Source organism: Patella vulgata, chromosome 4 (assembly GCF_932274485.2).
Source record: "Patella vulgata chromosome 4, xgPatVulg1.2, whole genome shotgun sequence".
NCBI classification, from domain to species: Eukaryota; Metazoa; Mollusca; class Gastropoda; family Patellidae; genus Patella; species Patella vulgata.
The window spans coordinates 47,622,138-47,639,673 of record NC_065882.2 but is presented as its reverse complement, the minus strand read 5'-3'; the positions used below and the strand labels follow the sequence as shown (position 1 = coordinate 47,639,673).

General features: G+C 37.8%; 1 protein-coding gene across 1 annotated transcript; it reads left to right on the top strand.

Annotated features, from left to right (window-relative positions):
* Positions 1-4,894: 4,894 nt before the first annotated feature.
* Positions 4,895-11,139, top strand: LOC126817843 (carbohydrate sulfotransferase 15). The gene is made up of 6 exons (XM_050545005.2): positions 4,895-5,082; positions 6,581-6,688; positions 7,192-7,348; positions 9,227-9,389; positions 9,936-10,083; positions 10,949-11,139. Exons 1-6 carry the CDS (start codon positions 4,899-4,901, stop codon positions 11,137-11,139), a joined length of 951 nt encoding a protein of 316 aa, XP_050400962.1. The 5' UTR covers positions 4,895-4,898.
* The last annotated feature ends 6,397 nt before the right edge of the window (positions 11,140-17,536 follow it).

Here is a 17,536-nt window from a genome sequence, read left to right as displayed (position 1 = left end):
CACATTTTAAGTCCCAAGAATACTTATTCCACCTATGTTTTGTAACTTAAAACCGTTTGAATATATCACACGGTTACACCGGAATGACGGTTGAGTTCGAATTTCGTGAAAATCGGACCAAAACTGCCGACAAAATGGCCGCTCCTTGCACGCAAATTGTGTATAAGTATGTTATACAAAGGTTGTGGAACCTATAGAGGTCACAATTTTTGTCCGATTTTGATGAAACTTAAAATATATCCTTATATCCCACCGATCTCAGTCGCTGTCGATATTCGCGCATATAGGATTGTAACTTCCAGAATTATGGCCCTTGATTGTACGAAAAATCATGTTTTTAGTTTGTGGTCATAATTTTTTATCCGATTTAAAAACAAACGTTTGAATATATCACCGTTACATCCCAATGATGGTTTAGTTTGAATTCCGTCGGACAAAATGGCCACTCCTTGCACGCAAATTGTGTACATATATGTAATACGAAGGTTGTGGGCCCTATAGAGGTCACAATATTTGTTCGATTTTGATGAAACTTAAAATATATCTTTATATTCCAAAGATCTCAGTCCCTTTCGATATTCGCGCATTTCAGACCATAACTTCTTGGATTATGGCCCCTGATTGTACAAACCAGCGGCTGCCAGGCAGGATACGCCCACATTTTGCAAGAGATAGAGAACAAGGTACAATCCGATATGCGCGAATATCGACAGGGACCAAGATCTTTGAGTTACAAAAATATATTTCAAGTTTCATAAAAATCGGATCAGAGTTGTGTCTTCTAGATGGTCCACAATCATGATATACCATATATTTATACTATTTGTGTACCAGGGGTGGCAATTTTGTCCGTCAATCTTGGTCTGATTTTCAGGAAATTCTAACTCAACCATGTAACGGTGATATATTCAACGGTGATATAACGGTGCGTACAATCAAGGGCCATAATCCAGAAAGTTACGATCCGATATGCGCAAATATCGAAAGGACCCAAGATCTTTGGGTTATAAACATGCATTTCAAGTTTCATCAAAATCGGATTAAAATTGTGACCTCTACAGGGTCCACAACCTAGATATACCATATTTTTACACTATTCGCGTACAAGCGGCGGTCTTTTTGGTCCGATTTTCACGAAATTCGAAGACAGCCTTCATTACGGTGTAACGGTGATATAATCAAACGGTTTTTAAAACCGGATAATAATTGTGACCTACAGATGGACCACAAACTAAAAAAGGCGATTTTTCGTATAATCAGGGGCCATAATTCAGAAAGTTCCAACCCGATATGCGCAAATATCGAAAGGATTCAAGATCTTTGGGTTATAAACATGCATTTCAATTGTCATCAAAATTTTGGTCCGATTTTCACGAAATTCGAACTCAACCGACATTACGGTGTAACGGTGATGTAATCAAACTTTTATTTTAAATTGGATAATAATTGTGACCTCCAGAGGGACCACAAGCTAAATAAGGCGATTTTTCGTACAATCAGGGGCCATAATTCAGGAAGTTACGATCCGATATGCACAAATATCGAAAGGAACCAAGAACTTTGGGTTATAAACATGCATTTCAAGTTTCATCAAAATCAGTTTAAAATTGTGACCTCAGTAGGGTCCACAAGCTATAAAAATGTTTTTTGTGCAGGGGCCATAATCCACGAAGTTTCGATCCGATACGAAGTCTGTGAACCTTCTAGAGGTCACAATTTTTATCCGATTTTGATGAAAGTTAAAATATATCTTTATATCCCAAAGATCTCGGCCCCTTTTGATATTTCAGACCATAACTTTCTGAATTATGGCCCCTGATTGTACGAAAAATCGCATTTGTTTTATTTTTAGCTTGTTCTCTATCCATTTTTTCCAAAATGTGTGCGTATCTTGCCAGGTAACCGCTGTATTTTTAACAGAATGTATATGCGGCTACATCCAAGGTACAATTATCGTATATAGGGCCGATCTGATCTATTCACTGGTTAGACATCGATTTTCATCGGGATTCCAACCCGGCATACCTTAAAGTAGTCATTCATTTTCCAAGGATATTATGTCCAAAGCTGAGATACATCACTCAATCACACTTGTAGTTGGTCCGACAATTATCATCTGCAATCTTTATCAATTTTGATTTAGGCCTACTAGTAGAATATACATATTTATTAATATCGTGACTACTTGGACTATATCAATAGCATACCAAGAGGTATCGTATTATTATTCTACAGCGCAGTGTACGCTTACGACTGGCCCCCAAATCCATTCACTTGATTTGATATTTATTTCTTGCAATGTCTGTGTTTTGTCTTGTCCGTGGGTTTTTCTTGTCGGTTTTGTTTTGAGCGTGGTGCGGTTCTCTCACACTTTCTATTATCCTCTGTTGTGTGGAAAATCAACAGATGTTGGCTCATTTATCTCATTAGTCGACATGTATATATTGGATTGATCCTGATCCTAAACATATACTATTAAAGACACAGACATAAGCTGAGAAAAGTTATGTCAATATAGCGTTTTAACATATTTTGTTCAATAGCCTAACATGGATTTGAAGTTGAGATGAATTGTCTGGCGATTCTTTGACATTACCAAACACGTTACATATTTATCATGTTAATGGTGACATATCATTATGTAAGTATCGGGATAATGAGGAGTGGTATATGCCAGGCTGTGAGAGAAATTGTGCCCGCACTTATTTCGAATCCAAACTGCCGACATATCACGGGGCTTCGTTTTCCCCGGCCACCGATTAACGACCTAAGTAGACGCCGTTCCTTCCTTCCGAAACCACACTGAAAAGTCAAGGATAACGTTCTCGGCCAACACCGGGATCGGACCCTTCTGGTTAGTGAGCCAGGGCATTACTGTCTGAATAATCAATGTGAATCAATCGCATTAATTTCCAGCCCCCCTTACAAATGAAAGAAATGCCCAATCGTTCTGTTGCAAATATGTTAGCGCGTCATGTTGGTCCCACCATTATGACGTTCCGGTTCTCTTGTTTTCTCTTCATAGTGCAGAAACACACGACACAGGACCTTGACATCGTGAAGATGCTAGTTGTTACTACGTCCCATATAAAATTGTTGTTTTACTTGTGTAAACAACGGCTAGGTTTAATCCCAATATTAAATTGGCAAGAACAGAACTTATGAATACGTTATAAAAGGAATATATTGACCTGGGGCCTGTTTCACGAAATTTTAACTAAGATAAAAATCCAAATTTTAGTAATTTGATTGGATAATATTAGACTGGTTGTAGTGCTTAGCCAGTCAAAATTGAAGTATCTAATAAAATTCGGATTTTATCTTTAGTTAAGATTTCGAGAAACAGGGCCCAGAAAATAAATGTAATTAATTTTGAATAATATCACATCCAAATAATCAGGGCTGATCTACTTAGATTGTGGTAATTTTATGAGAGCTCGCTAAACAGGCTCATTTTAGTTTTATGACTGATTCCAAAATATTCAATTTTAAGCATACTGAATGATTGACTTAAAAGTTAATTAAAATTAATAATATTTTCCGTTAGATTTTAAGGTTAAATTTGTGGTATTTGAAAAAAAAACTGCGTAGGCTAGCCTACATTGTATTACATAATTAGATGAGTCTATTTGGTTTCTGAAACATTGCAAATTTAATATATATTTCAGTATAAGAATGAGTGCAGTTGTACCATTGTTTATCTTTTACATTATAAATATAATAAACGGTATAATATGTTCTTCTTACTTTATATCTATTTGTATTTCAAAAGCGAACAGCAAAGTTTTTGTTCTTCCTGATTTGCGTTTTGGTAATAGGGTGTTACTGTATGACCGGCACAAACTTTTTCATATTACGCCATTCGATACACGAAGATCATACCCAAGCATTTAAACAGAAACAAAACAAAGATCAATATTTAGATTTATCAAGAAGTATTTCCAATGATGATACCAACATACTCCAGAAACAGCTGAGAACTTTAAAGAAGAAATATCAATCCAGGCATCTTAAGGTCAACAGAAGTCTACCATTTCAGGTACGAAAATAACGATTATGTTCTTTTATGTGAATATCAATATAGCATCGTATCTATTGAACAAATTATAAGAAATGGCTCCCCTGGGTTCATTGCTTTTCAATTTGGGGGGAATCAACGCGGTAGTCTACTATTTCCTCCAGAGCCTATGTTAGCCACAGTACGCTATGATTGTCTAAATCAGCAATGATGTGATTTGCAATTATTGAACATGTCCAGAACCTTTAGTTAAAAAAATAAACGTTTCAGCTGTTGTTGCATGGATTGTCATATCAAGGAAAATATGTAGGATTCTATTATAACATATCTGGTTTCTGCAGCTGTCGAGACCGAATCATTGGGGGAGCTGAAGATTATCCCCAATGCAAACCAAATCAGTCATCAATTGATGTGTATTTGTACGTTAGATATGTTGGGCATTAAATAATTTAACCGGGGTCTTTAAATGGAAATGTTATGTGGTTTGAATTTTTCGGCCAGCTACCAGAATCTGCCCATCGCTCACACGTGCTGCGAAAAGTGATTAGAATTCAGGTAAGCTGTCAGAAACCTAATTATCCAGCTAACAGTAATGTATAAGAATGCAACCCATATTTGAATTTTGCAAAATAAAAACATTGTAAGTCAGACGGAATTCAACCGTAGACAGAGACTAATCATAGACACATAGACTGACTCAATCCAAATAAAGAAAACACAGCTATGAACTTATCAGTAGACACAGTGAATACTCAATTGGGATCACCTGGTTTTTCACATTTTCTTGATATGACACACTTAGGAAGATCTCGCGGCACGTGTGCCGCGGCACACTGGTTGTGAATCATTGATCTAAACATTCTAGGGCCCCTACAGTTTTATGAAGAACTACAAGAACCCGTGTTATAGAGTTAACGATAAAGTGCAGTGTTTGCCTTATTTCTATTTGATTGGTGTCCCAAAAGCTGGTACCTCTGATCTCTTCGCTAGAATATGCCACCACCAAGATGTGATGCCACCTCTTAAAAAGGAAACACAGTTTTGGCCAAGGACGAGATTTAAAGGTACTGGAACTAATTCTTTTAAATCGATGGATAACAGAGACTCCGAAAAAACCTGTGGACAAAATCAAAATCTTGTAATTAATCCAGAATTTATGACCGTGTAAAATACTTTTGACTGATCCTGTAGATACTTTTAAAGGGTCCCACGGCGGGGCGAAGCAATTAAAACGATACCATTTACATGCCATCTACAAAGTTTCGTATTTAGAACACCAGCAACTTCCGAAGCTAGGCCCCTGTCCATCCTCGGTATCCCCAGTGGTTTCATTCCGTTCTACTCCACTAACCCCTGAGTTAATCTATGGGGGACACACGTTTTCAAGTTACCCGCCCTTGATGATTGTGCTATTTTTATCGACCAGTGTTAGCCTAAATGAGTGAAGTCCAAATTATTCTAAATGCGTATTTATTAAAGATACATTATGGGAGATTAGATAAAGGGCTGGCAGTTCTCGCTATAATAGTTAAAAACTAGATAATGTAAAGGTAATTTGTTGAAAATTTCAGTCAAATTGGTCCACTATGAACCGAGATATCAGCTTTGTAAATTTCCGCCTATCCTCGTTCATCATTACTAAAGTTGGTACGTTAAAAAGCATAGTCTCGATTAACCATTGTTTGGATTTAATTATCAATGAGCGTTTGCAGCATATAGGATTCTAATCCAGTCGATATCGAAGGCTAGCCTTGACATCGAGAGTTGATTGTGGTCTGGATAAGTTAATTAATGTCTCAGGCCGAAAGAAAGACCTGCGATAGGCAGATTTAGCTCTTGCATAATGCATGTTTAACAACAAATAATGCAATATTACTGAAGACTGGACGTTCATATACATGTATGGTCAAGAGTGTTATTGAGAATCGTTCGTTCCCGGAGCTTTACGTCCACGTGATAAAATTGCCAAGTATATTTCAATAAAAATAAACATTACAGAATGAAACATTTCAGACAAAGAACGAATAGTAATAATAATAACAAAAGTCAAACATATAGATGTTATACATATTTGAAATCAGCGACACATACTACAGATTTTGATAATACAATTAAATATAAATGAATTAGAAATATATACATTATTTACATAAATCATTCAGTAAATGGACATGAATATGGTTATCTACCCTTATAAAAACGAAGGCGAAACGACAGGTTTGTAAACTGTTTTTTGATTAATTGTTCGTAGCTACAATCAAGGCCATGGCAGATAATGTAATTTGAAATCGTGGAAACCCTATGGATTAACCTATGGGTATAGTGGGATAGAACGGAATGAAACACTGAGGATACCGACTATGGTCCCCTATCATGACTTCTACTATTTGGGCCAAATTCTCCTTCATAACATTGCACACACAAACACAGAAACAGAAATAACTGTATGTTAGTCTCAAAATGAGCGAAATGTTTGTTGTTGAGTAGTTAATTAACATTCCTATTTTTTATTCTCAGAATTTAGTATGATAATTTCTTTTTCTCTCTTTCTGTCTTTCTTAGGTACATCGTATGATTTGTATCTTCAATATTTCCATGAAGCATCACAGAAAATCGACAGTTTAACAAATATAACTGAAAACGGAATGATTTATCATTATGCAATAACAGGTATAACTGAATAATAATTCAAAAACAACAATCACGTAAGTCAAAATCAATAATAACATGTGAAGACAAGCCAAAAACAACAATAATGATATGTACGCGTTCACAACGTTTTCGGCAAGGGTGCATGAGTGGGGCGGAGGCGTAGCTCCGGAATGGAAGGTCACGGAACGCTGAATATCTATATATGGCTCGTCCTCTTATGGCCTAAATGTTTTAAACCAAATTTGAACAAACATCTGGTGAAACTATAGCCTCTGTAATGTTAACAATGTTTCGGTAATCGGGTGATAACTCAGGTACGGTAAGTTGCAGAACTAGGTGAATCGCACCAAATTGTTAAAAGATCCGTTAAAAACTGTAGCCTAAATCGCGTTCACAGAGTTTTTAGCAAAGGAGGTGTGGCGGTGGGGGTAATCCTCTCGTAATCCCGATGATTCGCACTAAATATGAACAAATGTTTTTAAAGACTATATCCGTTATCGCTAATTGTTCTCTCTTCTCAGGTACCGCGACGCCATCTGATTTTTGGGATAATGACCTTTGGCATTACGATATGTATAATACGCATCTCGACGAACCAGCTATCATAACGCCTCACCATCTTTACCATATCAACCCAAAATCCAAGTTTATTATTATCTTCAGAAATCCAGCCGAAAGGTTAGTTTTCAAAAATGCTACCATATTTATAAGGCGAACGATCAAATATAACAGAATATCATGTGTTAAACCCTAGCCTGGATTACAAATAGCAGTTTTGTTTATTCTCTAAAACCACAAATAATATCAAATCTTTATCAAAAATTGTATCTATGTATCTACTCCATATCTTAGATAACAATTTAATTTTCTGTAAAGACCTCTTGTGTTGTTATTCCATTTTTTATTGATTTACTTCTAGAACTACAAGAAATAATGTAATTGTAGATTTAAAAGAATTGTATCGGCCATGAACAAAATACATGTTCTCTAGATCTCAAGTAGTTTTTTTATTGCTAGATTTAATGTACGTGTATTTTTATATTTCTAAAACCAGCACACAAACCTCAACTTATTTCTAAAGAATTGCGTGGATCTATATAGGAGTCGTCTACCGTCTACTTATAGTTAAGGGTAGAATTGTTAACAGTCTTAAGAGCAAAGCTCTAATGAATATTAGAATTTAATTGAAATAAATCATAGGGGGTGCGCATTTTTATAAGTGTGTGTGTGTGTGTGTGTGGGGGGGGGGGGTAACGTGTGTTGTAGTACCATGGGTCTTTCTGTCAGACGTGGAGAGCAGAGAACCAAATCCGGTCGCCACATCCTTATACGTATGTCCAATGCATCTTTTCTTACTACATATCTCAGTAGCCTTGTGATCGTCTTTGCTTCCGCTTCACGTTGTGTATTTTCTTCCTCATATCTATCTCATTTAGTTAAGACGTTACGGCACCAAATATAATATGTAGTACCACGAGTCTTTCTGTCAGACGTGAAGAGCGGGCCACCAAATCCGGTCGCCACATCCTACGTATGACCCATGCATCTTATCTTACTACATATCTTTATAGCCTTGTGATCGTCTAGTATTTTTACTTGTTGTCTTTGCTTCCCCGTCACGCTGTGTATTTACTTCTTACTGTTTTCTCAGTTAGTTAAGACATTTGTCTTACCAGGAATAACAATGCAACAGTTCGTTTTTACATTTTATATACATGTATCATACCTGCTTACATATGGTACAATGCCTAATAGAATAAAGTCATTCTCTCAAACATCATCCAGCCAGACTCGCTGGGCGAGTCTGCTGGTAGAAACTGCTACATCCTATGGTCTAGGAACTCAGATGGTAATCTCTCCGGAATCCAATGAAATCTGCCTTAAAAGTTTACCATGATTTCTTTTATAGGACTCATGGACATATCGCACAGACTATAAGACTATTCATGACCCTGAACCTGTGCAATTACTGATGTGTTTGGTTACTTTAGCCAAATGATGCAATTCGTAAATTTCCAATCACATGTAATCTGGTGGTATTTTTTGACACATAGAATCAGCTATGTTTTGGTTCTATAACTCTTTTTATGTGTTTTATGTGTCAACCTGTCACTTATATTTTTAGTGCACATTTAGTACAATTGGCCAAAGACATTAATTAATGAAATATAATGCCACCATTAATTATAAGAGCAAAAATTCTAGCAAAAGTCTTACAGTGTGTTAGATCATAAGTTCTGCCATTGAATCAAGTATAAGTGTGGTTTCGATGCCCTCATGGGTTTACTTCGTGTCCTTTGTCCTGGTTTTCTACCGCAGCTAAACGTCTTATTGACATAAAATTGAACCATATATATTTATCCCGAAATAACCTAGCTTATGTCGAATGGACGTTAAACACTCTCTCTCTCTCTCTCTCTCTCTCTCCCTTGCACATTTTGATCCATATGTTCGTCAACACAGTGTGGAGAGATGGAGTGAATCCTCTTGCACACTTTTCTGACAGATTCGGTCTAATAATCAAAGGATTATTATTATACGTCTAATTATTGGCAGGTTGTATTCTGATTACTGCTACAGACGACATACACGACCTACAGCAACATCACAGCGTTTTCATGGAAACGTTACCAGAGCTATAAAAATGTACACTGACTGCTTTTCTAAGTATTCAATTAGGAAATGTGTGTATGACCGGAATCTAGCAAGAGATGCCGTGGTAAGTAGTAACGCCCTTCGCAATCTCTTACAATAAAAAAGACTAAACGGCAAACTTTAGGTATATTTTTGTGAACTGATATAGGGTTTATAGCGTCCTACTTTTCTGTACCTAAACCGGGCTAATGCAGGCGGGTCCACTTCATGCCGTGTGCTATGAGGAAAACTTTGCCCGGACAGTGGCATTTCTGTGTACGTCAACAAATACCTCGGATCTGGGTTTTTAGTACCACCCGAATGACTAGACACTGTTCCTCGTCAGCCCCTTCATTCTGCACCACTACCAGGGGAACCATGCTAATAAATCCCAAGGAGCATTCTCGACTGAATCAGGGACATCCTTGTTAGTGAGCCAGTGCTTTATATATATATCCGTGAGCCACCGGCTATGTTTTGTAGTAGTCGAAATAAGCTACGACAAAACACATGTTTTGAATAATATTATGGCATTAGTCTTTCTAAAGCATCTGATGACAGCACTCATGTAAAGATTTTACATGCCAAACAAAAAATTCTCATTGTATTGTGCTACACTTTGAATTTGTAGGTATGGATACGACTAGGATTATATAATATTTATATGATGCATTGGTTAAAAGTGTTTCCAAGGCAACAATTTCTGCTATTAGACTACGATGAATACAGAAAAGACAGAAAAAGATCATTAGGTCGTGTTTACAAATTTCTTGAACTTAGTAAGTTTTTATTGGATTAATTGGGTGTGTTATTTCGACAAGTGATGAGGCAAGTTGAATGCGATTGTTTACTAGATTTAGTTTAAATTTTGGCTCACTGGCTTTATCTACGGTGTTTATACAATCCAAAATGCAAAATCAAAAACAGGGCTCAATCATTTTGTCTCACAAAATGGTTATCAGTTCGAAAAACATGTTTGGTATTTGCCGGGATATTTCAAGACGAAACAATATTCTTACATTGACGGCATTCTTCTTATGGTTTCCCCATTTCTATTGCTCCGAATGAAGTGAAATGAAATGGGGTTTAACGTCCTACTGTTCTGCTCCTATACTGGGCTAATGAAGACGGGCATACGCCATACAGTGTTCCATGAGGGAAATTTTGCCCGGGCAGCGGCACTATCGCCTACTCTTACATCGAATTCCAACTGCCAGGGAATCTTTTACGTGCATTCCAATATATACACGGGACCTCGGTTTTTCGTCTCATCCGAAGGACTAGACAGCTGTCCTTGTCGGAAAATCCTGACGAACTTTCTCGGCCAATGCAGGGATCGAACACCCTTCTACTGCTCCACTCACATACCACATATGCCTATATATTGGTAACTTGACATTGATTGTACATAGTGCAGCGTTTAGGGGTTCTGGGAGTTTATCTAAGCTGCTAAAATGTAAAATGATGAACACGTATATGCGGGTGGAACGCGGGGTGTGGGTTCTGGGTGATCCAATAATGGTTTCTACCTCCGACGATTATAGAATAATTCGTTTCGATCTTTTCATGTTTCATCACGTTTCACACTACTCTGTGAAAGAGTTGAAATTTTTTTGATGTTTACTTATTTATTTCTTTTTAAAGGAACACCAAATCGAAAACAATGGGAACAAATTCTTCAGGGTGTCGCTAAAAATACAAATTTTCGTAGAAAAAAGAAAGCTGGACCCATGCTTGAAGAAACAAGGCAGTTATTAAATAATTTTTATAGAAATTCCAGCACAGAGATAGCCAAATATTTTGGTGAAGACAGACCCAAGTGGAGTAAAATTTGAAAAATCATCCATAATATATTGTTTAATCATTGTATAAAATAATGTTACAATTCTACAAATGTGTGGATTGGGATAATATATTTAAATTTCCCCATACAATGTGCTCTTGTATTGACTTATAAAAGAACTCATTCCAATCTTGTCCCCAGTATGGCTAAATACTAGATACGCAACGGTTCTCGTTCTGATAGGGTCACAAAAATGTTACACGCTGTAATGGGCCGGTTGTGATCTGGTGAGCTAGAGATAAACGTCCTATATTTCTGCGCCAATACGGGTAAATGAAGGTGGACGTGTAGTATGCAATATGGGGCATTTTGCGCAGACAACGGCGTTTCCATCAACTCTTCATTGAATTCCATTAAACATGTCTTATTTGACGTTCACGCTAACATATAGGAAAGTCAACAGGCTACCTCGGTTGTTCGACCCATCCTAACGACTAGACGATTGATCCTTGCCAAGCCCCAAGTGATCATGCATCACAGACAAGGGCGAACAAGGTCAGAAAATCGCAAGGAACTTCCTGGGGATAATCTGACGGTGCTAAATTAGAATTTTGGTAAATAATGGCGCATGTAATAATGACAACCCTGATCTTTTTTTCCGTGCAATTATTATCAATGAAATAATCACCAATGTCATATTTAATTGTGCCATTTTTTCTGTGCCATAATCACCAATGACATTTTCCGTGCACTACTAAATTCAATAATAATTATATATGCTTTCCATTTTATTTACAATATTTTACCAAAGGGAATAGTTTCACATTAATAAATAATACCGTGTATTAAACTTATCGCATATCATTTGTTCAACAAGACACCAGTCTTATAGCGGCTTTTCTCACATTAACACATTTTATCCAAATACATGGCAAACAAAATGATTTTAACATAAATAATATTTGTGCGGCCATTTGTATCCAACAAAAGGCATCACAGCTATGTTCGAGTGTAGGACACCTTATATTGTTACCGAACACCAACATAACAGCAATGGGTGTGTAAAGTAAGATTGTCATAAAGCTGGCTATGCAAACATCGGTAGGTGGCACCAAGCTCGTGTACAGGGGGCGCATTTCGGATACCCTCATCATCGACCGCCATTTAAATCTATAGGTGAAAACTGCCGCTAGCGCCGAAACGATCACTAGAAAGGCGGCGGGGAAGAAACTTAAAGCCAAAAAGAGATGAAGAAGTCGATTGATGTCGAATAAGAATGAACACGTCCACAAACTGTCCAGTGATAGCAGAAAAAGTGGAATCAGAACACCCAAACACAGTATCCATGGCAACAAAAGTAAAATAGTCCGCATCACATTTTGAAGTCTGCCGTTTATGTAACAATAGCAACCAATCGTCATAATGTAATCCATGTTCATTACTGCCACCGCCATCGTTGTCACAAATGGAATAATGATAGAGTAAGTTACTTCTAAGGCTAACTGCGCATGACATATCATTGGACGATTCCATATGGACACATCTATTAATACCGGACCGATATACATACCAAACAATATGTCACCAAGAGCCAAACTGGCCATTAGTAAGTGTTTGCTAGAATAACGAAGTAATTCCGATGAAAGAATAACGGTTAACAAAATGCCATTTGTAAGTATAATAAGTATGGTGAAGACAATCATCAACACAATGTAAACTAAATCCATTCTCATAGTGAACTACGTACGTCTGTTGTGACTGCTGGCAGAAATTCTGAAAAGAGAGGAAATAGAAAGTCTGAACACATAAACATTTAAGCATCTGACGATAGCCTACATAAATATTTATAAAAAATGACATTAAACGCATGTAAACGGTCTATTGTTTGTCTATAAAAAGAAATATGACCTTTACAGTGACAATAATATATAAAGTTTAATAAAACTGTAAGTTGACTCATATTATTAGTAGCTAAAAATGGCTCGAAACGGATAAAGGTGTGTCTTACAGAGACATACATGTAAACCTTTATGGTCAAAGGGGTGGGGTCAAAAAAAGGTAATTGATTTGAACAGATATTGTCAGGCAATGCAATATATGAACAACCAATAGCTTCGCCATGCCTATCACATTTGGTCAAAATCTGTTTCACAGAGGTATATCGAAGCGGACTAGCGAATATTCACTGCTGATCAGTGTGATTTGGTCATTGTAAATAATAAAGTTTTCAACAACAAAAGAGGGTACTTAATTATTTGCGTATAAAAGAACATAATATTTTTGTTGATAAAAATTAAGATACATGGGTGGAATGTAATTACAACTCTTATTAACACTTAAATATTTAGCGAAACATTTTCGTCAAGTAATCTTATACAAAAAAACATCTTGTTTTCGAAAAGAGTGGCATAATCATCAGGTGATATACATTAGAGGTAGGCACCCTTTGGTGCGTTAAAAAAAAGAAAATCAAATTTCGATAAAATTCCGGCCTCGAGTAAATAGACGAAACAAAAAATTTCATAAAGATGGCGAATAACTGCGGTGTAATTATTTCTACACCTTTTTAATAAACCACAATGTATACTATTCTAATATGTTGCAATTGGAAATTGATCATGGAAACATGTAATTGGATGCTTCCCATCACAGCTTTATTGAAGTCAGAAAATATTACTGTCAATGTAATGAACTATAAAGATGGAATGGAATAATAACTATACAGACAAACTAAAATGTCATAGCGACAAGCCCTTCATCACAACCACATAACAAAAATTTCCTACAAATACTGATGAACAGGTCCGTAACTAAGGGAGGGGGGGGGGGGCAGGGGGGGGGGGGGCTTCGCCTCCCTCTGTGAAAAAATTGTCGACATAGATATCCATTGTCCGTCAGTTTTACAGCACCCCTGAGAACACTTCCCGCCCCTCGTTGCTTTGAGCTAGTTACGACCCTGCTGATGAACAGTAGTGGATGCAGCGCCAGCTGCATGAAGTCTGTCACATTAGACCCAACATTTCTAAGACAGTTAAAACAAGATAAGATACATATGTTATTGTCATTGAATAAAAACGCCCACATGGCTATGCTGTAAAACCTGTGCTATAATACGAAAACTGGCTGTGCAGGCAACATCACCCTAACTAAAGTTAGTTAGCTATCAAAGTGATTACACATATTTTACAGAAGTCGCAATCTATATTATATTCTGATGTCTATAACAAAAATGCGGGGTTATCCAGGCTACCTTATATTCCATTCAAATAAAATAAAGATAATTTTGAAAATATTTAATAGAATTTACTTGCTTTTAGCAGAAATAACAAAGAATTTGTGTTCAGATTATGTTATACGGAGAGGCATCCGAGCAGCAGGCTTTCAGGCTTACCTATAGTCCATAGACCATCTGGTTAACATCAGTTTGGCATAAAGAAACTGTTATCGGTCTAACTTTCTTAAATAAGATAGGTCGTTTCGGTGTAGTTTGTACACAGAGGAAAAAGTCTGAACAGCCAAAAGTAGGTCAAAAATACAATAATGATTTTATCCATGAGTGGATATAGGGAATATTAGGAAATAGGTCATCATTAAATGTTATATCCAGACACTAAATGTACATTAACATATCCACGGAGGATGCCATTAAAAGTTGAATTGACTTAACACGTAATTCTTGTTACCCCCGCTAAATCTTTCTTTTATATACATGTGTGTATACACACACAACAAATACTTACATGTAATTATCAGAATTCCAACTTAGTAACAGGTTTTCGTGTACCGTACTTAATATAGCATATAAATGTTCGTGAAGGTTAAACGGCTATCAAGAATTTATCCACTGAAAAATGTCGACAGTAGCCGTCTGGATTTATATATACATTAAGCTTTCATCCACCGTGTTCCTTCCTTGTGTGGAAGCTAAATATAGTTAACTTTGAAATGGTCGGTGATCGAGGATAAATTTCACCCGACTTAAAAGTTTACGTTCTGTACTCAAGCAGCGATGATATTAAAGAGATTCTCGAAGACAAGCGTCATCATGTTTTAGTTGTAATATGAGGCGCGGATTATTTTATTATATTCTAACATTTATTTTGTTCGTGAAAGTGATCATGCCGCTTTTTTTCAAATTAAAACTTTAAGGGTTAAAAACGTTTTCTTTCGATAATATACTATTCAAAAAAAGTAGGGGATATTTGATTTTGGGGGCATAATACTAAAATATGCAAATGACTACGAAAAAAGTCACTATAGAACCTAACAGAAGAAACATTTCCAGTTACATGTGACGCCCAAACGCACCAATAGCTACCGCATGGAATGCAGGTGATGCTTGGGATCATCATGGGGTCCAACCCAAGATTTGCACGACTATGACTTTGAATGTTACAGTCATTGTGGCATTGAATTCCAGGGTGGAAACATCAGTTTAATTGTTTTAGTGACCAGAAAACAAATTTTGATATGCGTCGGCTTACCCAAAATGAAAGGTTACGTGCCCTTGGCATGCTACAGATCGGCACAACACAGGCGGTTGTGGCGCGGACGATGAATGTTTCTCAGTCTGTCATAAGCAGGCTATGGTCCAGATACCGTGATACACAATCTGTACAGGACAGACCACGCTCAGGTCGACCAAGGGCGACAACTCATGCCCAGGATCGATTTATCCGTACCTTGGCCTTGAGAAATCGTGTCATCACAGCAAATCAGATCAGCGCTCGTCTTCAAACAGACACTGGTGTGAGAGTGAGTGGCCAGACGATTCGGAATCGACTGCATAGGGGTCACCTTCGCGCCCGACGTCCTCGCGTGATCCCTTGTTTGAGAGATCATCACATTCAGGCAAGACGTCGTTGGTGTAGGGATCGTCAACACTGGGATAATCGACGCTGGAGCAATGTGATGTTTTCAGATGAGTCAAGGTTCACTGTTGATTTTTTGGACAGACGTAGGAGGGTGTGGCGTCGTCGAAACGAGCGCTTCCAAGACGTTAACGTCATCAGACATGATCGATTTGGGGGTGGTTCTGTTATGGTGTGGGGAGGCATCACTGTTGCTGGAAGAACGGCTTTACATGTTGTTGCAGGGCGTGTTACAGGCCAGTACTACCGGGACAACATCTTGGCAGTCCATGTTGTGCCGTTCGCACGACGTCATGGCCGCCGTTTCATCTTCCAGGATGACAACGCAAGATGTCACAGGGCCAGGATCGTTACAGGTTACCTCCAACAACAGAACATCACCACATTACCTTGGCCAGCACTGAGTCCCGACCTCTCCCCCATCGAGCATGTCTGGGACATGCTTGGACAGAGGTTACGTCAACGTCAACAACGTCCTGCCAATGTCCAAGAACTTGCTGCTGCGTTGCAACAGGAATGGGACAATCTGGACCAAAATGACCTTAGACGTCTCATTAGGAGTATGCCACGTCGGATCAATGCTTGTTTGGCAAACAGAGGAGGATTTACCCGTTACTGACTTGGTTGTGATGCTGTGGTAACTTTGCTGTTTGACCCCGGGTATCATTTTACCCTTATAATGGTCAGTCTGTGCCTTACTTAGTCTAACGATCATTTGGAATAAATCGATGAATGTGAACTTCATTTCATTTTGTCATTTGTTTCTTCGTCAGTTTCATTAGGTGACTTTAATAACACTTAAAAATCAAATATCCCCTACTTTTTTTGAATAGTATATAATGTTCTGCTCACTTTGTTCTATAATGTAAAAATTTTCAAAAAATTTGTGCAAGCTAGGTAAATTTAAGACTAATATAACATTTCAATATTGGTTCTCCCGAAGGTGTCGGAAATAACTCATGTTCAAAATGAAACGAAATGTGGTTTAGACAGTTTTGCTGCAAGCGAGCTGGTGAAGACGGACATACACCATACAGTGTGCTATGAGGGGAAATTTTGCCTGGACAGCGGTTGCCTAGGGATCTTTTATGTGCACACCGATGTGTACACGTATCATACACAAACGCGTGGGATAGACAGTATAATATAGTGGATTATGGACCTCCTGTGACAGGAGCCGCGAGTCCAATAGAAGCGCCTCGCAGTCCAAGAATAGGGCCACTTTGACTTCATTGCAAGCCCCCCCCCCCTCCCGAGTCAAAGACCAAGAACCCCTGTGCATTTGTCCAATAGTAAGGCCGATGCGTCACCCCATCGTTCATCAGTACCGTTCTCATTTGTTTTTTTAAAATATCTTTATTCAAGAAGCTGCGTTAGGTTCACGTGCGGTGCGCTGAATTCGGCGTCTGGATATTCGTTAGCGTTCGTTTAGTTGTTTATGTATGTCTGTGTATATATTGTGTGTCTTGTCCGCGTCTTTGTCTTATTAGTGTTTTTTATGTGTGGTGCCATCCTCGTGCACTTATTATTAGCTATCAAGGTGCCCAAACTGTAGCGGAGAGGGTACCCGTCTACATA